This window comes from Notolepis coatsorum (assembly GCF_963971535.1).
Source record: "Notolepis coatsorum genome assembly, chromosome: 11".
NCBI classification, from domain to species: Eukaryota; Metazoa; Chordata; class Actinopteri; order Aulopiformes; family Paralepididae; genus Notolepis; species Notolepis coatsorum.
Window position 1 is genome coordinate 15,634,600 of NC_140175.1, and position 24,904 is coordinate 15,659,503.

Sequence of the window (24,904 nt, forward strand, 5' to 3'; positions counted from 1 at the left end):
CCTACCATTTACACACTAACGGTATATTAGTTGATTAAATGTATAAAAGATTGACAACAATCACAGGACCGACTAAAAACGTTTCAAATATATTCTATTCATTGCAAAATCCCCCCCAAAACAAAACGATAGATGCACAGTACAAACGTAAGCAGTTTATAAGCGTAAGCATTTAATGGGACAAAGCAAGAACACGTTATTGTAGCATCAACATAACTTTCCCACTGCCAAAACATCATGAAAATATCCTTAGGCACTGCCTACTCTTTGATAATTGGTTTTATGTTAAAAATGAAAGTAACTCAAAATAAGGCAACACAATGGATCTCTTCAAACTGTAATAAAACACAACTCTATGGGGCAACAGTGCAAATTTCTGATCCATTCAGTTGTTTGATGCTATTTAAGCTAACTACTTCATTAAAAAAAAGAAAAAAAACACCAAAAGTCAATATTTAAGTTTTATACACAATAACTTTCAAGTCTACATTACTTTTCAGTCTAAATTATTTTTTTGCACTGCATAGCAATGCGGTTCATTGTCCCCCAAGCCCCTGGAAGAATCAGATGTTGCACTGTCCCTACAACAAGCATGGACCAGCATTGGACAGTGACGCTAACTGCCAAGAAAAGTATTTAATAACCCGCCCCCCTGATCCTCCCATCAAAAACAAAAAAGCAAGCAAGCTTCCATATAATTAACATGGAGTTTTTTTTCTTCTTCTCTTTATACAGCTCCAGAGCAGTTGAACAGACGTCGTTTGGTTATTTACATACAAAACAGTATAGTAAGCCCTCCGAAAGAAAAACAAAACCTTTTTAAAAAGGAAGAAGTGGAATGCGAAATAATTCAAAATACCTAGAATTTGTGTTAACATCAAATTGTGTGAAAAGGTAACCAAGAGTAAATAGTATTTGTGCAATATTTGTCTGCCTTGAAAGTAAGAGAACAGTGGCAGTATTCCCTGCAATTGGTTTTCCGTGGAGATATTGAAAATCTAATTTTAAAAAAATACAACAGTTGACATCCATTTTTATTCTTTTTTTATAAACATAAAAAACAAAAAAAGGTTCTTACATTTTGCATTATTTCCGTGGGTGTCATTGCTTAAACATTTCTTTTTAAAATGGCAGTCCCCAAAACAAAAACAAAAAAAAAAGGCAAAAGCTCGTTTTTCTTACCATGTCAGCAGTTTGAAACAAACAAACAAAAAAGCAAATCCAAAAGTCACTGTTTTTTTTGTCGTTTTTATTATGTATTTCATTCATTTATAGTATCTTTTAATTAAAAATGGCATAGTCCTTTCTGATTTATGAGTCAGTCAATCTGACATTGGGGGGAGGGGGCGTGGTCTTCGTGTGTGTCTGTGTGTGTAAATGCGTGTGTGTGTGTGTGTACATATATATACGTTGTGTTTCTCATTCCAGGCTTTGGGCTCTCCGTCCCCTGATGACACAAACCAGACTCCCGCCCCCCCCATCCACCTCAAACGTACAGGTTTGGGGATTGAGGAGGTGGGGGGGGAGGGGGTGGTAGGGGAGGGGGAGGGATCAGGGGGAGGTAAAATGGCATACCATCCTCCCTGCCATAGAGTTCGTAATTGTGTTTTAAAAGAGAGCGGGCTCATCTAACCACCCCCCCCCCCCTCCTCCTCCTCGTTCCCCCCCGGTAAAGAGGATCATCCTTGTGGCCTCGACGGTGTCGATGGAGCTGGGGTTGGGAGGGTGGGGTGTGGGGTTGGGTGTGGGGTGGGGTGGCGTCCCCTGCCCTCCGCCCTCAGTGGGTGTGGTAGCCGGCGGTGCCCATGCCGGACTGGTTGGCCAGCACCGCGCCGTTGACACCCTGTCCCTGCTCCACCACGCCGCCGTTGCTCACCGCGCCGACGCCCGTCCACCCTGCCCCAGCCTGTAAGTGACTGGGAAGGGCACACAAGGAGACAGCATGGTTAGACCTATAGGTAGAGGATGAGACAATGAGATGTCAAGACAGCATGGTTAGACCTATAGGTAGAGGATGAGACAATGAGATGTCAGACAGCATGGCTAGACCTATAGGTAGAGGATGAGACAATGAGATGTCAGACAGCATGGCTAGACCTATAGGTAGAGGATGAGACAATGAGATGTCAAGACAGCATGGTTAGACCTATAGGTAGAGGATGAGACAATGAGATGTCAAGACAGCATGGTTAGACCTATAGGTAGAGGGTGAGACAATGAGATGTCAGACAGCATGGCTAGACCTATAGGTAGAGGATGAGACAATGAGATGTCAGACAGCATGGCTAGACCTATAGGTAGAGGATGAGACAATGAGATGTCAGACAGCATGGTTAGACCTATAGGTAGAGGATGAGACAATGAGATGTCAGACAGCATGGTTAGACCTATAGGTAGAGGATGAGACAATGAGATGTCAGACAGCATGGTTAGACCTATAGGTAGAGGATGAGACAATGAGATGTCAGACAGCATGGTTAGACCTATAGGTAGAGGATGAGACAATGAGATGTCAGACAGCATGGTTAGACCTATAGGTAGAGGATGAGACAATGAGATGTCAGACAGCATGGTTAGACCTATAGGTAGAGGATGAGACAATGAGATGTCAGACAGCATGGTTAGACCTATAGGTGGAGGATGAGACAATGAGATGTCAGACAGCATGGTTAGACCTATAGGTAGAGGATGAGACAATGAGATGTCAGACAGCATGGCTAGAGACCTATAGGTAGAGGATGAGACAATGAGATGTCAGACAGCATGGTTAGACCTATAGGTAGAGGATGAGACAATGAGATGTCAGACAGCAAGGAGCAGGGTAGTATGTGAGGAGCAGGTAGTATGTGAGGAGCAGGGTAGTATGTGAGGAGCAGTGAGGAGCAGTGAGGATGTATGGAGCAGTGAGGAGCAGGTAGTATGTGAGGAGCAGTGAGGAGCAGGGTATGTGAGGAGCAGTGAGGAGCAGGGTAGTATGTGAGGAGCAGTGAGGAGCAGTGAGGATGTATGGAGCAGTGAGGAGCAGGTAGTATGTGAGGAGCAGTGAGGAGCAGGGTAGTATGTGAGGAGCAGTGAGGAGCAGGGTAGTATGTGAGGAGCAGTGAGGAGCAGGGTAGTATGTGAGGAGCAGTGAGGAGCAGGGTAGTATGTGAGGAGCAGTGAGGAGCAGGGTAGTATGTGAGGAGCAGTGAGGAGCAGGGTAGTATGTGAGGAGCAGGGTAGTATGTGAGGAGCAGGTAGTATGTATGGAGCAGTGAGGAGCAGGTAGTATGTGAGGAGCAGTGAGGAGCATCGGGCTAAGGGAGGGGGTGGAGGAGGATGGTGCAGGATGACATTTACAGAACAGAGTCGCCAAGGCATGAGAAGCAATGACGAGGGAATTCCTTTATTGGAGGTCAACAATCTTGTTGGGGATGAGGAGAGAGAGAGAGAAACCGAATAAGACAGAATAATACAGGGCCCACAGCGTTTACAAACAACCAGCACATGATTTCAAACCAAGGATAATCCCTCTGGGCCATTAAAGAAGATGTCTATTTCACTGAACAAGTCAAATATGGGTTTTTGCATGTCCCGAACGGTGGGCGAGAGAGAGAGCGAGAGAGAGACAGACAGAACAAGTTGCACATCGCTCCAACACTGAACGCCCCACGGTACTCACTTGAAGCCCTGCTGGTTCCAGGCCTGTCCGTAGACACCGTAGGTGGGCACCTGCCACCCGTTGGGCACGTACTGGCCGATCTGCTGGGCGTTGCCGTACCATTGCCCCCACTGGCCGTAGGGCTGTGCTGCGAATCCCACTTTGTTCTGCTGCACCGTCACAGAGAGAGAGAGAGAGAGGGCAGTATTTTAGGAAGCAGAACATTCTGGGCCTACAGCACATGACAAGTGAGTGAGCTGCGTGTTGGAAGGGTGACATGAAGGCTGCTTTGAAGCATCAATCACTGCCACAGTAATTGGGGGGGGGGGGGGTTAAAGATGCTGTGTTAAATAGCTCTACGTTCCGACAGCCATCACTGATATAGTGTGTCTGGTCAGTAACATGGGTCTCCCTCCTGCTCTGCAGTAAACAAAAAATACATTTCCTGGTATCCTGTTCCCACTTTGACCAATCAGGAGAGAGAACTCTAGATATTTTTACTTATTTCCAGGAATCCTACCAAGCCAGATTAGTTTACTGCACTGGCACATGTTTCTAGCACATATTTGCTTTTAAAACTAGTTTTTATTTTTTATTTTTGTCAGACCATTTTTGCGGTGTGGATTTCTCTCTCCTGATTGGATAAAGTGGGAAGGGATACCAGAACATTTATTTTCTGTTTACTGCAGAGTGGAGGGACTGGGAGACCCATGTTACTGACCAGACACTCTATATCAGTGATGGCTGTGAGAATGTAGAGCTCTTATTTTAACAAGAAGATTACAGCACCTAAATAAATAAATGTACCTAAATGAGCATACGAAATAGCTTATAGAAATAAGTATCCAACATTTCATTTAGAAAATGGACTGTGTTGTGAAGGGCCAGATTAAACCGAATATATATATTTATTATATATATATATTTAATTGTATTTGTATATTCTCTAATATTCCTTGATATCCCTTGTATATTCCTTGTACAATATGCATTGAATATCCATTCTAGCCTACTGAACATCCCATAATAGTCTCCATTCTACTATTGGTCGAGACCTTGGTGCCAGGCTGCCATACCCCCCAGACCCAGTTCAAACGTACCGCTCAACATGTACGAACAAGTCCTAGTTCCGCGTAGGAATCTGGCTACCGCACCACTAACGGTACTATTTGTTCATAGTGCGTATATATACTGCGCTACTAAAGTAGGACTCCCTTTTCAGTCCAGTTTCTTACCCTCCAATAGAGTGACAGACGTAAAGCCTCCCCGCGACGCCACGTGTGGGAGTAAGGCCAAGTTCGGCCTACCATCGGTATTGAGACATCGTGTATATTAATATTTGAATAGTCATATTAGGCACTATATCGTCGAGTTGGACGTAGTCTATTAAGCTAATAATAGTCTGTTAATATATAGTGCTTCGTACGGTGAGAATACTATCGTAGTCAGTACCCCATCGTTTCGGGCAGAGAACTGGCTGCTTATCCAGGGTGGCCGCCCCCATGTGAGGTTGCATCTGAGGAGCCCCAGAGCCGACGAGCGAGTGGACCTGTATACCGGATTATTCTACCGACGACAGCCCGCCTTCCCAGGCACGGATTATGCTTTGTGTACAGTGATTATTCCATGGATAAAGACCCCCGACACTGCCGTGTGTTGGAACCCCCCCCCCTGGAGAGGACGCAAGGTGAGGAGACGCTCTGCAAGACGAGGTCGCTTCACGTCTCTCCCCCGTGGACCGGAGAGAGCCGGCTCACAGAGAGTCCAACTGCTTTCATCCGTGGTCCAAGGATCGCTGGCGCACCGAGCTGCACTACTGTGGGTTCACCCAGGATACCCTTGGCCGGACGAGGCAGCCAGACTCTACCCCCCCCCCCCTCCTACTCCTGTTGTCTTACAAGCGACCGGATTACCCCCCCTAGTGTATCCAGTCTTATAATCATTAAAGTATCATTGCTGTTATTCCTTAACTATTCCAGGTCGTATATTTACCGCCTGCGCCATCAGAGATTGGACATTCTCTATTGATATACCGACGAATACTCTTGCCATAAAAGTGCATACTAATTCCCATTCATAAATGTGATTGATTTGATTAAGTGCTTGCTCTACACACCATCGCTGTGTAGAAATAAAGACCTATTTCTAATTCGTACATTTGTGTTGGATCCGTTTCATCTACGTGACAGTGTTCATCATAATATATTTATGCCGAGTACTGGGTGGCCGAATATTAAGTACAAAGGTAGTGGTAGTAAGTATCATATCTAGTAATACAGTCAGGGAATTGTACCCCTCAGTTACAGACTGCATTTACTCAATAACTCCCTAGATAACATGAACATGCAAATTGACCTTGTAGAAGTGGAGCAATCTTCCATTTACTTGGGTATGTACTTTTAAGCAAATCTTCTGAAAATATGGCTAGGGCTTAATAAGAGGTTAAAATAAATTTGTATTTAGTTATTGGTTTTCTCTAGAGGTCCTTGCATTTTCCACAAACTTTGTATGGTCTACATTCTATAAATCTAAAACGTGTGTGCAAATACAATAAACATTTTAAATAGTTTATGTGGCAAAGTCAGAGTTAGGCCTACATGTGACAGGCTACACAGACTCTGAACCAGGAACACTGGTATCAAAAAACCTTCCTCTTTTCATACGTTTTCTTAACCAAAAATAGTTTTCCTTCCTTCTTATTTTAATTTGGTTGTTTGTTTGATGTGTATTCAAACTATTTCCCATACCTCTGTGATGTATGTATCGTCTGTCTCTTTTCTATTTTCTATTACCTGCCTGGTTAAATAAAGGTTTGTGGAAAAACTGATCACAGCAGTCGTCAACTGTAGCGAGCACAGACACCGGACACGTGAAACCCTGGAGGGCTGGGCTCACAACGTACCTGGGGCATCTGTACCTGCTGCATGGGGCTGACCATGTCCGTGGTCTCTTTGCCCCAGTAACACTTCACCACGTGGCCCTCTATGGACGTGCCGTTCACAGACACAATGGCGTGGGCTGCGCCCTCATGAGAGTTGAACCTACAGGAGGAAACACGCGATTACAGCCGGATCAAACCCAAGACATCAACTGAAGAGACACCAGCAAACTGAACAAGCTGGTGAGGAAGGCCAGCTCTGTGGTGTGAGTCGAGCTGGTCAAACTAGAGGTGGTGGCAGAGAGGGGGATGAGAAGGAAGCTGGCTGCTATCCTGGAGAACCCCTCCCACCGCCCCGATGAGGAGCTAGCCAAGATGAGGAGCACGTTCAGCCTTCAAGTTCATTCCTTTGAGTAGCTTACCTAACAAACAAGTAGCTTACCTAAGAAAACAATTAGCTTACCTAACAAACGTGTAGCTTACCTAAGAAAACAAGTAGCTTACCTAACAAACAAGTAGCTCACCTAACAAACGTGTAGCTTACCTAACAAACAAGTAGCTCACCTAACAAACGAGTAGCTTACCTAACAAACGTGTAGCTTACCTAACAAACAAGTAGCTTACCTAACAAACGTGTAGCTTACCTAACAAACAAGTAGCTTACCTAACAAACGAGTAGCTTACATAACAAACAAGTAGCTCAGCTAACAAACGAGTAGCTTACCTAACAAACAAGTAGCTCACCTAACAAACGTGTAGCTTACCTAACAAACAAGTAGCTCACCTAACAAACAAGTAGCTTACCTAACAAACGAGTAGCCTACCTAACAAACAAGTAGCTTACCTAACAAACAAGTAGCTTACCTAACAAACAAGTAGCTTACATAACAAACAAGTAGCTTACCTAACAAACGAGTAGCTTACCTAACAAACAAGTAGCTTACCTAACAAACAAGTAGCTTACCTAACAAACAAGTAGCTTACCTAACAAACAAGTAGCTTACCTAACAAACGAGTAGCTTACCTAACAAAAAAGTAGCTTACCTAACAAACGAGTAGCTTACCTAACAAACGAGTAGCCTTTGTCTGGGAAAACACGGATTTCCATTATTTGGCCAAAGGGTGAGAAGGTCTGTCTCATCAGTTGCTCTAAAAAAAGAAATAAAGAAACACATGAATAAAGAAAACGGCAAGAGCAACATAAATATTCCAGGTGACAGGAAGGTTTCCAGACGTGCAGCTTGGTTTACATCAGGACGTGACTCACCTGTGAGCCCTGTGGTGACTCCTCCGCAGTAAACAGTGCAATTGCTGGGGCTGGACTGATTCACCACTTCCTCAAACGATAGGTGCTTGGTGTTCGCTGTGTCCAAAAAAGATAATAAAAAGAAAAAATATTAAAAGAAAATAATAATAAACAGTCAACCCACTTGCATTTGGCTCGGAATATTTACCTTTTATTATTTTTTGAAAATGAAACCATTTAGTTCATTTTCGCATATCAGTGCCCACATTCATCAAATAAAAAAAACGAATTAGTAAAATACTATGCCTGTTATCAATACATAGTCAGGCAACATTATAAACTGAATGTGTCAGATCTATTGTATTTTATAGGTCGCAGTACAGAGTAGCTTAAGTTTCACTTTCATTTAGAGTAGATTTTACATTGCGTGGAGAACGGAGGCTCTAGAGACGACACGTTGTTTTGGATTAAACCCTGCAGCAGCTCGACTGGTGAGGAGCGGTCCAGACAAGCAGCCGCATGCAAGTGAAATAAGGCTGCAGCTTCATTGATCGGTCAATGAACGGATGGAAGATTTACAGAAAGGATTACTGTCCATTGGTTTATTTTGAAATGAGAAGTTAACGTCAACTCTGTCGGTCCAACAAATGGATACTAGTCATTAAGAATTTATTAAAAACAGACGTAGACGGACAGACACAGTGGATCAATAAAAGTTATCCTTAACACATTGGTTGCCAACAACGAGATTTCTCGTTATTGGCCGCCATGCGTTGGTTGCCAATAATGAGATTTCTCGTTATTTAATCGTTATTTCTTTTATTAGCGATATCCATTCATTTTTCATCCATCCAGCCTGACATTATCATTGGGAATGGCTCTGAGCTCGAAAAGGGCAAATACCGCCCCCTATCGCCTCCCGGATGGTAATGCACATCATTGGATTGGATTGAGTGAAAAAGTGCATCAGAGAAATACTCCGGTCCAGGATTTTCCTATCTCTGGCAAGCAGTGACGTGTTACCAGATTCACTGGCGAGGCTGGAAGCAGCTTGGATTATGCGTTTGGATCAATAAACGCGATCAATATTTGTGTGGCGTTAGGCGCTAGGGATGGGTACCTTTCACATTTGAACCGATACCGGTACCTGTGAATCGATACCGGTACCCAACGGTACCTTTTTTCGGTACTTAGTCTCAAGAAATTTAATTTACCTACCTCAGTCGTAAAAAAAAGATCCAAACTTCAAATAACTACAATTTCGACAGTTTTCGGCTTGTCATTGCTCCGACTGCTTTGTTGTTGAATCAAGTCAAATCCTAGGTAAGCATATATTGTGCGTGTGAACGTTGACATGAAAATAAAAAAGTAAAAAAATAAATAAAAAAGTATATAAAAAAAAAAAAACGGTTTCTCACTTGATTCGATACTCGGTAGTACCGACGTGTTTCGGTTCGGTACCTCAAAAGTACCGAATTCGGTACCCATCCCTATTAGGCGCTAAGCGAATAAATGATTTTTCAGCCCGTTTTTGTATCGTGCATAAGAACACAAATACTCTTGATAATCTAGCGTTTATTTGAAAACTATTCATAAATCAGCCGGAAAATGACAACGTGTTTTGTGTATTCCAGTAAATGGCTATTTTTGCGGAATTTCTCTGAAATTACTAGAACTCTCCGGAAACTATACTCTTATTCAAAACGGTATAAAACGGAAATGTACTGATGAAAAAACAATCCATTTCGTACATGTTGACTGCAAGCGGACGGGTGTATTAGACACAGCCATAATTTAAGACATAGGTGTCAAACTCACGGCCCGCGGGCCAAATCCGGCCCGCCACGTCATTTGATGTGGCCCCCCAAGAGCTCAGGTAAAAAAAAAAAAAAAAAAAAAAATTATATTAATATTGGGTTAAAAAATAGCAGTGTTAAAATAATTGTGGGTTAATGCGTTAATAAAGCTTTAACTTTGACAGCCTTAGTTATTACACATTCTTACACATACATGTATGTTGAACATCTGAGGTAACAAAGGAAAAAAGCCAAAAGCACTTACTCCTCAGACATTCTTTGACAATTTTACAGCCCAAAATACAAAAAAGATCCAGGCGGAATAGGTAACAAAGGGTAGAGCCATATGAAATCCGCGTTCACGGAATCGCGGACGGAATCGCGGAATTGACCAATAAAAATGGAATCAACTGCAAAACGTGGAATATTGCAGAATTTGGCCTAATCTGGACTGAAATTCCGTTTTTGGGTGGAACGCTTGGTGCACACGCGACCGGGGAGGCAGACGCTAGAGCGGGTTACACACAACACAGGCAGTTTCCCAAGCGTCTCGCTGCTTCGGTGTTTACATCGTCAAGAAGCTAATAAATTCCCCAATAAGCCCTCAATTCAGAGCAGAGCAGTATCCTAATGACTTTTATGCCTCCGGCGATAAGGTGTTTTGCTAATTCTGTCAACGTTCCGTGGACTGGAGCCACAAAAATAACGTTAGGACATGATCGCTTCTTGCTAAATCTAGTGCACCCATCCATTTGTTTAATGCAAACGAGTCATTATACACTGCCCTTTATAATCGAAATAAACTTAAATAGCTATGAAACGTTTTACAGTACATAGGACTATAGATGGAAATGATAGCTTCTTGCTAAATCTGGTGCAATCCATTTGTTTAATGCAAACGATTGTCATTATACACTGTCCTTTATAAACGAAATAAACTAAACTAAAGGTGCCTAAATTATGCATTACTATATTTCATCACAATAAAATAGATATAGCTAGGCTACTGACATTGTGATAATGTCAGTAGTAGCTAGCTGTATCTATTGTTTACACTTGAAATGTGTATTTTTATTTTGTCACAATATTATTTGAAAAGTATTGTGTAAAATGTAACTGTATTTCTGAGTTGCAGCACTTAAAAACATTAAATGGACTGATATATCATATTCAATTGTAGACATTTATTCATTCCCACTTATTAGACACTATTTCTGATGGTAAAATGAGCATAAAAAGCAAAATACAGAATTCTGAAATATTAAAACGGAAAAAACGGAATTTGGGAAAAAATAAAATGGAATTTGGAAAATAATAAAATGGATTTCATATGGCTCTAACAAAGGGTTGAAGAAATATTGTCTGAACTGTCAGATGCAAACTGGCTGTGTGACATAAGCGAGCATCTCGCTCAATTGAATAAGAAGCTGTAGGGACGCAAACAAGTCCCACCCAAAACTTGACCAATATAGTTGTGAACTGAGACAACCCTTATTTTGTTATTTTTGAGTACAGTTACAGTTGTGTGTTCATGCAGACACATACGGTAATAGCAATTTCATTACGAATTGAAAATGGGGGACCCTGATGTAAACAAGTCGAAAGTCTTTCTCTGGTCTGCATCCCCTTAACAATTGTGTGTATTGAGCTGTACTGTACTGTACCCATTCTGCAATCTGTTAATTAAAGTTAATTAAACTATCTTCCATTAGTTGGATGTATGGCCTCTGCAAGGTTGTGTGCAGCCATTTGTTTTTGTAACATCTGCTACATCTGTCCCACGTGTTCTTTGCAGCTCACAGTTGTTAGTTCTGCCCCTCTTGACTGTGACAAAAAGGTTTTGAACAAACTTAATGTCATAGCTTGTATTTGATGATATTCTTCTTTGTTATTTACTTGAATGGTTTGATCATTGATTGGTGGAGTAATATGGGGTTCTGATAAACTAAAATTATTTGTTAAAATAACATAAGCTAACATATATTTTTACATTTATGCAAATGAATATGCAATATGTATAACTTGAATAAGTAATAAATACAGAAACACCATGTTTAACAATATGTAAATGTGTAGCTACATTTATTTTACATTACATTAACATTTATACGGTCTTTGGCCCTTTGAGGGCAACCATAATGCTGATGTGGCCCTCTGTGAAAATGAGTTTGACACCCCTGATTTAAGATATAGTTTATGCGTTCGCAAATGTGCTCGTCCTCCCATTGATTAACGTGGTGGCATCCAAGCGATAAATCGTCATATCCGGCTGGCAACCAATGTGTTAATGTAGCAGCATAACGTTAAAGATCAAAGTAAGCGCGGGGCGGCTACGTGGCGCAGTGGGCAAGGCGCTCGCGACGAATGCTGGAGACTAGGCTCGAACCTCCTGTTCGAGCCCCACTCTCCACATTGCTTTCAGTTTAGCTAGTCGTCCACAGTAATACACATTGGCCGTATTACGGGGAGGGAAACTGAAGGGTGGGGATCGGGCGTTGTGGACAGCGACTCCTACAGGTCGGTTGGTGCGCCTGCGCAGTAGAATCAAGAAGCGACGGGGGCGGGGCCCCTCCAAAGCCCAGACTCCCGACGCTGAATGATCGAGCCGTGCAGGTGAAAAGATGCGACGGCTGTTACCTCGAGTATCGGAGGGGACTCGTGCTATGTATGACTTAGTCCACATTGCAGCCGGCTTGTGGGAGGCAAGAAACAACGTTCGAAGACAGGGGAGGGTTGAATTGGACGATATGAAAATTGGGGTGGGAGAAAAAATAGAAAATGGGAGAAAAAGTGGATCAAAAAAAAAAATATCAAAGTAAGCGCTCTACAGATACCGAGCGGCGTGTAAAATGTCCAGCGTCACCGGTAAAATGCTTTGCGAGTTTATTAGTCATGGGGAAACTTCACATCACCACGAGTTCAATTCATGAAATAATTTTTTGTATCGTTGCAGCCTGTGTCACCTCGTTAGAAGAACGCATGACTAGATACAATTGATTAACCAGAAGCTAAATCTAAATAAAAACGCCTGTGAACTCACTCTCGTAGGTGGCTTTAGGAGCAGGGGGCTTCCTCGTGGCCCAGTTGGTCCTGATCTGCCTCCCTCCCAACCACTGTCCTCCCATCTGTTGGATGGCGTTCTCCGCATCCTGAAAACACAAGTCACAGAGTCAACCAAACCAGAAATATGACTACGTGTCATTGGGGAAAAAAACATCCCAGTCAACATTCACCACCACGTACAAAGTATGTTTTCTCAGTGCTTGGCGTACACATGCTAATGATTCCTGGGCACGACGGCGGCCGGGGGAGGGGTTGGGGGGAGAGCAGGACACTTACCCATTTGTTGAAGAAGGAGACAAAGCCGTAGCCTTTAGATTTCCCTGTGGCCATGTCTTTCACCACCCGAGCATCGCTGTGGACAGAGACCACACGTTAGCCAAGAAACACAAAGACAATAGCAGCCTCTGTACCAGTCACCCCCAAGACCTCCCAGCCAACCAATTATAGGTTTCCCTTTAAAGCATCTTAAATAAATGTTATAAATACGGTTGTTGGGGGGTTTTCTATGAAAAGAAAGGATTTTCACAACCAGGGTGAGTAATAAAAAGAGCGATATCTTAAGATAAACATACAACAGCTGATCTGGCTGCTCGGGACATGTCTCCAGATTGTGAGGGTGCGGTCAGATCTCGCTTGATTGATAGCTCCCTTTCAGCTCATTTGTTTTTCCATTCAATCACTAAGACATTTAACTATAAATGACCAAATCTATCAAATGGACTACCCATGCCTGTGTTTTAATTTAACTATACCTCCTGGAGTATGGCACTGATCCCGTTAGCATTTTCCATACATTAAATGGTTAGCATTAGCTTAAAACATGTAGTTATAAATGACCGAATCTATCAAATGGACCTACTTGGTTATAAAGCTTGACTAATTAGCAAACTAGGTTAGACTTTTATTTAACTAAACCTCCCAGATATGATGCTAATTGTTTTAGCGGTTTCCATTCACACATATGAAACGGTTAGCATTAGCTTTAGAACCGTGCTAATGCGCTCTAGTTTTTATGTCATGCTAAGGGAGGGGTTATGCTAAGGCCGGCTCCAGTGTGTCATCGAGCGCGCCCCAAACTGGACTTATGCCCTGATAAAGACCAGCTTGGTCGAAACATGTTGGCATTTTTAAACTATGTAGCTATGATACAATAAAGGCTTTTTAAGATATTTTCCTTTCTGCTATACTTTTAAAATATATTTCCCTTCCTGCTGTACTTTTAAAATAGATTTTCCTTCGTGCTATACTTTTAAAATATATTTTCCTTCCTTCTATACTTTTAAAATATATTTTCCTCCCTGCTGTACTTTAAAAATATATTTTCCTTCCTACTATACTCTTTCAGATATTTTCCTAGACGATTCTTTTGAAAACATTGAACCTAGTTGAACTCCAACTCCACGACTCAGTACAACATAGTTCAGCCTTTTCACGTGTCTTGAGCAACTCTTTTCTAACATGTATGATGTCTCAGACTTCAATGAGCCTGAGAACTCGAGAACAAGAACAACTGGTTCAGATATACTTACGATATCCTCCCGAAGGGAGCGAACGCAGCCCTGATGTCATCAGTGGTGATTTCAGGACTTAAGTCCCCAACAAAGACATGAAAGTGATCTAAAGAATTTAAAAAGGTGACAAACCAACACAGTTCATTGGCGGGAGGCAGAAAAGCACTTGGTATGTAAACATTACAGCTCTTGTAGTTAAACGGGGTATCTGCAGGTTTCAACAAGTTACATTTAAGACTTTTTAATACCACGTAGAGCTACGTTTAATACCAATTTCACGACCATACTAGCAAGAACAAAACGAAAAATCATGTAGCGACACGGAACTGGCGGCTGCACTTGTGCGCCAATTTTTACTACGCCATACGCCACCAAGCTTCCAGTAGCCTTAAATACAAAACCATTTAATATATTTAACATTATTTCATCTCCCGACAGCCAGGCTGCCTCCCCTTCCCAAAAAAAATATTAATACCTGTGAAAATACAATTTAAGACTTTTTAATACCCTGCAGATACTGTGTCATTACTAGGGATGCCCCGATCGATCGGCCACCGATCGTTATCGGCCGATAATCAGTATAAATATGCGATCGGTGATAATGCTTTATTTTCGCCGATCGTCAAAACCGATCTCACTCGCTGAGTTGTGTCTCAGACACCGGGTGGTGCGGCGTCTGCTCCTCCCTCCAGCCCCTCCCGCACGCATGTAAACACGGGTCTAGTCTAGTGGGACGGGAGGACGGCGTCTCCCTGAGCTAACGTTAGCTACCGTTACAAAATGACCCAGTCAACTATTCACTTTTAGTTTAATACATGATGAGGCATTGTCTAACCGAACGGTATCTAGCCGGCTAGCTACTGATAGCTCCTGATATCAACAAATGCTCCAGCAATAGTCTAGTAGAGACGTGTATGATACCCGTTAGCTCACGTTAGCGCAAGTTAGTTCACTGTTCAAAACGAAATGTCCCATTGAACTAAATAATTCACTGAGGCGTTGTATTAACGTTATATATCCGGCTAGCAGTAGCTACAGATAGCTCCTGATATCAATGTCTTAGAACACTGATTCGACGCGTATTCGAGCTGAGGGCTTGCTGAGCACAGTAACGTTATACCAATAGGGTCCAGCTGCAGCGCAGGAGAATCCTGGCCGTAGCTCGAGGCTACTCGAGTATAGGGTCCAGCTGCAGCTCCGGATAATCCTGGCCGTAGCAGGCTACTAGAGTACACACAGACAGTGGATCTTGTTGCGTGGTGGCGATGTCTCGCAGATAATACAAGTACAAGTCTAATTACATTGTATACTTGTATGCCGTGACAATTAAAACTCTTACTTGACTTATATAATTTTTTTTTTTTTATCAAAAACGATCTGTATCGGATCGGTATCGGCCGATATGGCTCACGACGATAGGTGATCGGTATCGGTGGGCATCCCTAGTCATTACTGCCAAAAGATCACTCACTGCTTGTGTCTTTCTTCTGGCTGCTCGGGGTTGTCGCCCAGTTGACCTTGACTTCCTGCCAGAGAGACAGACGTAGAGAAAGGACGAAGACAGCGAGCGAGAGAGAGACAGACGTAGAGAGAAGACAGACAGCGAGGGGAGACAGAAGCGGGCGAGAAGTGAGGCGTAAGACAAGAAGGCGGACAGCACAGTTTTTTTTTTTTGTCTTGTCTGGCGATTAGAGGACTTGTCACACAACACCAGTGATGAGTACAGGAGAGGACATCCAGCTCACACTCATTACTACGTACAAATCAGTCTCCGTCTAGTAACACAATTTGGAGCAAAACTCTAGGAAGTGAGAAAATAATAAAAGGTCCAAATAACAAGGGACTTACAAACAAGTGAATTTTACGAACTTGTAATACTCCTCAAATGGTCCTTCATTACCTGTTGAGGATAAAATATTTTCAACTGAATGTGTCTTTATTGAGGTTTGCTCTTAAAAGTTTGGATTCTTTGTGCAAAAAGTGTTTTGCAAAAGAACACATTATTATCTAGTACAGAAGTTAAGGAGGTAGAAGAGCGTTATTTGGAAACAGGTCAAAAGGATGTAGGTTCTAGTAGGATTATCACACAAGCGGCGATGCAGAAGAAAATCGCTTTGTACATAATATATATACGGCATCTCACTTGAGAAATTCCACCAAACAAACCAAAAGGGTCATGTGGCGCGTATGATAGAAGAGCACAAACACACAAACAACACTCTGCATTTAATATGTATGTAGGACATATTTCAAAAACACGCCAGATTAAATAATGGATATCTTAATAATCACAATGAGAAGGGAAGGTAGAGCAAAGCCTAGAACATCGTTATCTTACACTGCTGGCCAGTATGACATACTACCATAGTGTCTTTATACCTGTATCACTGTACATAATAATACTACAACTCTGTACATGGATGCGATTTTCACTTAGTAGTACTCGTTTATATATTTTATATCCAGTTTAAATCACCTGTACATTGTATATTACTATTGCACTTTACTGTTACATTTGCACTCTGGTTGGATGCCAAACTTCTTTTCGTTGTACTGTACTGTATGATGACGATACATTTTAATCTAATCTAATCACCATGGTATATTCTAGTCCCTCCTCTTCTATGGGACACACATGGTGACGCTATTTCAGAAAATATATGTACGGTAGTCAATGGCGAGAGACAAATATATTTTTTTTATCCAATTTGAATCGTGCCATGAATTACACATGTGATGTTTGTCAATTCAAAAGTGTAATGGTCAGCAAGCTAACGTTACAGCATCAAAAGCTATCAATAATGTTAGTTAGCAAATCTGCGAGTCAATACACTTTCTTGACACGCAAATTTATCTTTTAAATTGATAAACGTTGTATGTATAATTCATGGCACAATTTTTTTTTTATGAAACGTACTGACAAACAAATTCTATGCAATTTATTTTGTTTGTTTGTTTATATATTTGCCCTGAACGTAGCAGAGACAAAACATCCATGTCATTTTATTTATGAAAGAAATGAATGTCTCAATAATAATATATTTCTATAGATATACATCACTATATATTAAACCAATTGATGTTATGGTATTGAAATGCATGGTAATGTGAAGTGCAACATCAAACCAAAACTCTTATTTACAAATGATACTCCCTCAAATATTTCACATCTCATGCTGTGGGAAATTTGTTACTATGCAGTTCTTATCGTTCGTTTAGAAAACAGAATAAATATTACTAGGATATCACAATATTATCATTTTAATCACAATATAATTCCATTGAAAGATATAATATACAAAATAGAATGATTGCCCAGCCCTAACACAACTTACACCAAAAGGCTGAACTCAAGTCGAACATGAGGCGATTGAGTTTTTAATTTGTACCCGAATCATCCGTTAAGTCTTACTCTTAACTCAAACATACGAGTCACCAAGGACCTGAATTGACGTAAAGCTCACGACTTGTGTTGTGATGGCACAAGGTTTTATACACCTTGTGTTCGCTAACAAGAAACGTTCACTTAAGCAGCACAGTAGTACGGCAACGAGGGTTATTTCAACACGGTAGAGGTTGTGTCACGTTCTTGTAGCTTCTGCCCCTCCCGCCCAGCGCCAGCCGACTCACCCAGTAGATACGATAACTTACCTTACCCATTATTTTACGACCGTTCATGGCTGCAAGTGAGGCGGCAGCGTGCCTATGCTCGTAGAACTCCACAAAGCAGTATGGGTCATTACCTGCCGTCTGGGAGGGAGGGGACGAGAGAAACAGACAGTAGGTTACTGTTGGCCAGTGTAATGGAGAAAGCCTATCGACTTTAAACTGAATCTTTATACCGGTATCACTGTACATATAAACACTACAACTCTGTACATACATCCGATCAGCACTATTCCTCAGTAGTACTAATGTATATATTTTATACCCAGTTTAATCACCTGTACATTGTATATGACTATTGCACTTTGCAGTTACATTTGCACTCTGGTTGGATGCCAAAGTTCTTTTTGTTGTACTTTACTTGTGCTGTATGATGACGATACATGTGCATCTGATTAGGCGCGACATGCTGACAAGGAAAAGTTCACTTTAAAGAGCTGAGCTAGGCAGCACAGCTCCCGCTCAGCCTTCTCCTCCACTATTAAAGAGTGTGTGGCCCGTTTCTGTACAGGTCCAAAGAGGGCATGAAATGGAGACAATGGAGCTTCCTTAGCTTTCACTGCAGCAAGAGAATCGGAACCAAAATGTGAAACAGGCCCATGATTTAGTGGTCGAGTCTACATCGGTCAGATTCTCCTGCAGCAGCTGGTGCTGGTGGCTCTGACTGTCAGGAAGGACTTGCTATGCTACTTAAAAAAGGTGCTGTAACTGTAAGTGGTATTTTTCTGTTAAAATAATCTGAGTATATAAGTATATAAGGGTTCTGTCTCTTAATTACAAGTAACACATTTGTATATTTATACACAATGATAATTTTGTTTTGGTAAAATGGAGTTTGTTTAGTGGTGACAATAACTAGAAAAAAGTTATTGCAGCTTTATGGTACATGCTTTTGCTGGTTTTCAGAGTACATTCATGGGGGAAATAAAACGCAAGGAAACTTAAATGTAAATATTGCATTGTCGGTTTTCAAATATATATATATTTTTTTTTAAACTTAAATTTTTATTAACATTTATAGACAAACAACACTTACACAAAAATGGAACCCATAATACAACATTGTTAAACAGACATAAATAATAAAGTACAAAAAATATAATACAATTGTAATACCCAAAAAAATAAAATCAGAAAATGCTAACTAAGTCAAAAGTGTGTGACATGGGTTCAGAGACCCTCCTTGAACCTCTTTCCTCCTTTACCCTTCGCCCTCTTGTGATGCATTTGGTTCGTCGTTTTCGTTCCCCTTGTAATCCTCCCACTTTCCCCATCTTTCTCCAAATTTCTCTTCCTGTAACCTCAGCATGTGTGTTATCCTCTCCATATCCTGTATCTCCTCCACTATTCCTACCCATTGTGCTATTGTCGGTGGGTCTTCTTTGTACCACAGTCTTGTTATTGCTTTTCTGGCCGCTATCAACATTATCTTTATTAAATATTTGTCCCCCCCTTGTATTCCCTTGTGTGTCAGGTCTCCTAAGTAAAGCACCAGTCCTGTTTGTGGTAGCCCGTATCCTAATATTCTGATCATTGCCTCCCCTATCTCCTCCCAATACCCCTTCAGCTTCCGACATCCCCAGAATATGTGTGTGTGATTTGCCTCCTCCTTCCCACACATCCTCCAGCATGCTCTTTGTGTTGGTGCATATTTCCCTTCAGCTCTGGGGTTATAAAGAATCTGATTATGTTTTTCCATCCAAACTCTTTCCATATCCTCGATCCTGTTGTTGAATGTTGCACCTCGCATATGTTCCCCCATTCCTTCCCTGTTATTCCTATCTCTAGTTCTCTCTCCCATTTCTCCCTTATATAATCGGTCGTGTGTCCATTGCTGGTCATTTTCAAATATTTTTTAAATGCTCACGTCTCTCCGACAAATTCTAATTGTTCAAGATTTTGTTTCTAAAATCTATTATCTGACGAATTCCTCATATGTAAGAATGATAAGTTGACTAAATAGGACATTTGTGGGCTATTTTCCTCAATATCTCTGCAACGCCTGCGAGTTACCAGTAACTGCATTTGTATTTGTCATACCATGACAACCTTTGAACAGATAAATGATATGGAATTGGCCCCCATCAGTGAAGGCATGCTCTCAGTGGTGAAACGTGAGGAGACAGTGGTTCAAAGGAAGAAAGCCACAGAGTGGCCAATCATGAAACACTGGCTCGGTTGATTTGACACTAACAGCACATCAGTCCTCCTCTGAGCTCTCAGTGAAGGAGGGAGAGGAGATGACAGGGCAGGGGAGGTGGTTATATGACTGAAACCACCGTGATTAAGGGCTGTGATCTAACTTTTTTCTGTGTGTTTTTCCCCCCCGAGATTCTAACATTGCAGAAGTCTTTAAAAAAAATTATAAAAAATAATAATAATAATTTTTAGGAAAAGTCAAGGGAGGGAATTGAATCTATATAAAAAAGAAAAGAAAAGAAGAAAGACAGATCTGTCACATGGCCGGCTGTGATAGTAGCTCTAATCAATTCCTCGAAATCAATGGTAGAATTGGGCGCAGTGACAGATCTGTGACTGGGGTGGACTTTATTGGAATCTACTCTGTCTCTCCAATACTATTTATCTCCAATACTATTTGAATAAATTATTTTGATCAGTTATCTCTGCTGAGCGGCGCATTAAAAAGGAAAAAATTACAACGGTGTTATGAATCGCCGCAGTGCACAAAATATCGAACCCACTTGGTGTTTGGGCGACGTGAAACGAACCGCACTGATAGAATATAAGAACGTAGTGGACTCTGTGGATTTTATGAAGCCCTAAAACTCATAGTGCAATTGTTTGGCAACAAAATACTTGGGATTATACAGTGCAAGCTGTTTAGAGAAATATTATGACTTTTCTCTAAACAGGACTAAGACGTATGACCATATGTGTATATTGCACCTTGTGTATACGGTTTACTTGTACTCTTAGTCATAGTATATAATTCAGATTCAAATGCATTATTGCCTATATCTATTGTAAGGTATATTATAACCGATAGGGCATACAGACCCTTTCCCGCCCCCCCCCTCATAGTTTAATATTCTGAGTTAGTTCTATTGTTTATTTCTTCTCATATTTTTATATTCAGATCTAATTTCATTGCCTATATTTATGTATTTCTACCATTACCCTGCCCATACGTGTACCTCCCCTCCCCCATGCTGCTTTAATTTTAAAGTGAACAGTTCCTGCTGTGATGGCCTACTCAGTTTGCTTACTAGTCGTCATTATTGTATACAGGAATACAAATCCCACAGTATGTTTGCTATGAACTAGGAAAATCTGCTTTTTCCGTTGATGCTTCCAGCACCTGGAATGCCCTCCAACTGACTCTTGCTTCTTTTGCTGCATTTAAAAAAGTATGGTGTTGAAGTACTGTGTGTCAACTTGTAACCGTCTTTTTATTGTTTATTCTTATTTATTGTGCCTATATATGTATGAAATTGTTGAAAAAATTTGTCTTGTTTTGTAAGCTCGTCGTCCCTGTATTTTGATTTGATTTGATGTTTTTTATTTTCGTGTCTTACATACAGGAGCATGCCCAGCCCATATGGGCTTACAAGACACATAAACAATAAGTATATAATAATATACTTGACAAATTACCCTAAATGAGAGTAACCGTCCTCAGGCCTCTAAAGCTGTGTGTCTGCATTGTGCTTGGAGGTGCTGGTCCCCAAAAACGTTAATTGCCAGCCCAAGAAAGAATGTCTATCATCCATTGGATGGTTCAGTCACTGAAGAGGGTTAAGTGAACTCACATCTGCTATCATCTTGCAGCTCTTGCAGGGTCCGATCTGCCCAAACAGCTGCATGATGAGGGCCTCTGTCACGTCCCTGGACAGGTTCCCCACATACCTGCACACATAGGGAGGGAAGACGCATATTATATATCTGTCTGAATATACCTGCACATAATCATCCTATATACCTACTTATACACCGGCATTTAACCCCTATAACTCTATGTAATGTACAATAATATATATATATATATTTATTCTTACAATATATTTCCACCTGTCCTGTCTACATACCTAGATCTATACATATCCCTTACTAGTTATGCTGCTGGCCAGTATGACTGCTAACCATAGTGTTTTTATACATGCATCAATGTACATATTGGTATTACAACTCTGTACATAGATCTGATTAGCACTACACCCACAGTACTAGTACTCATTTATATTTAACATTGTACATATATTTATACCAGTTTAATCACCTGTGTACATTGCATTGTATATTACTATTGCACTTTACTGTTATAGTTGCACTCTGGTTGGATGATGTACAGTTTCTACGTCAAATGTATATACTCTCTTTTCTGGATTCTTTTTGTATCACAAACAGTACTGTATTTGCAAATCTGGTATGTCATAAATGTATAGATGTAGCAGTACTGTCTATCTGTATGTCATATATGTTACGATGAATTGAAAATGGGGGACCCTGATGTAAACAAGACGAAAGTCTTTCTCTGGTCTGCATCCCCTTAACAGTTGTGTGTATTGAGCTGTACTGTATTGTACCCATTCTGCAATCTGTTAATAAAGATTTCGATCAATTCAAATCAATCAATGATGCTACATTTCTTTGTTGTACTGTAATTGTGCTGTATAATGCCTGGCAATACATTTTAATCCAATTATACACTCGGGACTAACATGTGGTGAAATGGATTGATCTATGGAGGGTATAACGACTTGGGATTTTTGAAGTGTTTATAGCACATTAAAAAAGCACATGAACAAAATTGGCAAGAACGACAATATCATAATGCGCTGCATGACGAAATGAGGTCAAAACACTCTTCAGGTTAATTAATGTCAGGGGGGAAATGCACATGTCGCGTCCTAACATGACATGCTGATGGCACGACTATAACTGTCTGGAACAAATATTCGGCTAATTACCTATAAGTTCAGGTAGCAGCGTTTAGTTTATGTATCTATTGATAAATTATAAACACGTTGGTGGGCGTTAAGAGAGGGGGGGATCAAAATCTCACAGAATCAGCAGCATTGTGCAGATCGACGCTAAAGGCCCTAAAGCATGTTGGCTTTAACGTCTCATTAAAAAGCCTCTACCCCACATTATAACGACGTTGCTTAGCATTAACATTAGGCTTGATTATTTTAGCCGATCAGAATGGATTTGTGCATATTTGGAGGGATAAAAAAAACAAGAACCAGTGTTGACGACAATAATGGCTACAAGATCATCGACCATGTTTTTATAAAGCAAACTAACCCACTCACTGCATTCTAAACAACTGACCTCAACAGTTAGCGAGCTGGTGGCACGCAATGCTAGCATTAAACAAGCTGTTATCATAGCTAACCTTAGCATTGAGCTAACGTGCTACAGTGCTGCTGCTAGATCCCACCGCCTTTGTCTCTCAGAAATGGACACGTCTGTGTGACTCTGACATGTTCCTGGTTAGCATGCTGGCTAAACAACGAGCTAACATGACTACCGTCGGCTAGCTAACGTTAGCACCGAGCTAGCTAGTTAGCCAAACGTTTAAGTGACACAAAACGTTAAGCAACGTTATTATTAAGATTTCGTTCTAGCTAGCTGGTATTTTTTTTGTTAACTGGGTAACAGTGTTTTAGTTGGGTAATAACGTGCACATTGCGAGACGGAAGTGTTAGTTGGTAACAATAACGGTGCATCAACACACAATGCAAAACACAAGGTAAGCTAGCGAAATTAGCTAAGTAGCTAACGCACACACATACAGGGTCTTGGGTTGTTCGTCGTCCATCATATCTTCTGGCCGCCGAGCGTTTTTAGACCGAACCCCGGGAGGAAATGATCCAAGAGTGTCGTATTCTGTGACGGCCCGGGACCCTCCTGTCTCTCTATTCCCCCTGTTTCGACAAAACCGTATCCAAAAGGATGTTATTGCGCAGTAAACTGCCGCCCCTGCTGACTCCAATATGAACAATAGGGAAGGAAGGCAACATCTAAGATGGCGGAGACACCGGAGGAGCGGAGACACGGCGGCTTCGCGCATGCGCACTGTCCCGCGAGGAGGGTCCAGCTGCAGCGCCGAAGAATTATCCCCTCTCACTGCTGGGGCCACGAGCCTGTGGCAGCCACTGACGAACCTGCGCTGTTGATTGATTGATTGAAAACTTTATTAACACACGACATACAGATAGACAGTACTGCTACATCTATACATTTATGACATACCAGATTTGCAAATACAGTACTGTTTGTGATACAAAAAGAATTTAAAAAATAGAGTATATACATTTGACGTAGAAACTGTACATTGGAGGTGGTTAGGTGGGCGGGGGGGGGGTTGGGTAGGCGGGGGGGGGGGGGGGGACTGTACAAGCAAAACTGTACATTGGTAATTTACTGTACATTGGAGGGGGTTGGGTTATGACATTTACAGGGGCCAGTTTCGAATTGCAGTCTCCCGTAGGTGTTCTTTGAGCGTGGTTTTGAAAGTGGGTAGTGATTCACATTCCTTTACAGCTTTGGGTAGGGCGTTCCACATTGATGTGGCATAATTGCGAAACGTGTTTAGTCCCTTGTTTGAGCCGAATCTGGGTTTAACATGATTTGTGGAGCTCCCTCTGGTGTTGTGGTTGTGGTATTCACTGACCTTTGGGAAGTATTTTGACATGTACATGGGTACCTTGGTCGTGTAGTGTATCTTGTAGACCAGGCCCATTGCAAGTTGCTGTACTCTGTCGTCTACTCTAAGCCATCCTAGGTAGTCAAAGTGGGCAGCCACGAACCTGCGCTGTTTTAAGTGAGCGTGTGTTATTGGATTGATTGATTGAACATTTTATTACTGTCCACCTTGTTTCGAACTGGTTATGCTTAGGCCCCCTTTCGAAGTCGCCCTCTTTCGAAGTCGGTTATGCTTAGAGTTTGGAATCAGGGCTGGTGGTCTATCACCCTGCTCTAAAGATAAACTCTAAGCATAACCGACTTCGAAAGAGGGCCTACAAGGCAGACAATAACATTTTCAATCAATCAATCCAATAACACACGCTCACTTAAAACAGCGCATATGTCAATGACATGAAAACTGCATGTGATTGTAAATTGTTTTTATTTGCGGAC

At 41.5% G+C, this 24,904-nt stretch overlaps 1 protein-coding gene across 3 annotated transcripts; it reads right to left on the reverse strand.

Annotated features, from left to right (window-relative positions):
• Window positions 1-150: 150 nt before the first annotated feature.
• Window positions 151-23,773, reverse strand: tia1 (TIA1 cytotoxic granule-associated RNA binding protein). 3 transcript variants are annotated; one of them, XM_084325283.1, is made up of 12 exons: window positions 23,557-23,773; window positions 21,571-21,667; window positions 17,786-17,884; window positions 15,606-15,660; window positions 14,153-14,240; window positions 12,900-12,975; window positions 12,601-12,709; window positions 7,786-7,881; window positions 7,583-7,667; window positions 6,543-6,681; window positions 3,662-3,810; window positions 151-1,916 (listed from the first exon to the last, which is right to left on the reverse strand). In XM_084325283.1, exons 1-12 carry the CDS (start codon window positions 23,583-23,585, stop codon window positions 1,778-1,780), a joined length of 1,161 nt encoding a protein of 386 aa, XP_084181409.1. In that variant the 5' UTR covers window positions 23,586-23,773; the 3' UTR covers window positions 151-1,777. The 3 variants fall into 3 exon arrangements, with proteins under 3 accessions (XP_084181409.1, XP_084181408.1, XP_084181410.1); XM_084325282.1 differs by having other exon boundaries at window positions 151-1,952; XM_084325284.1 differs by having other exon boundaries at window positions 151-1,952; window positions 23,549-23,773.
• Window positions 23,774-24,904: the final 1,131 nt, after the last annotated feature.

What these genes read in the sequence shown, in the direction of transcription:
- tia1 (XM_084325282.1), bottom strand. Translation starts at nt 23,585, where the DNA reads ATGATGGACGACGAACAACCCAAGACCCT. An exon ending in AAAGGCTACTCGTTTGTTAG is followed by an intron (nt 6,682 to 7,582) that starts GTAAGCTACTCG and finishes TTCCTCCTGTAG; the next exon opens with GTTCAACTCTCATGAGGGCG. An exon ending in TGGAACCAGCAGGGCTTCAA is followed by an intron (nt 1,953 to 3,661) that starts GTGAGTACCGTG and finishes CTCTACCTATAG; the next exon opens with GTCTAACCATGCTGTCTCCT.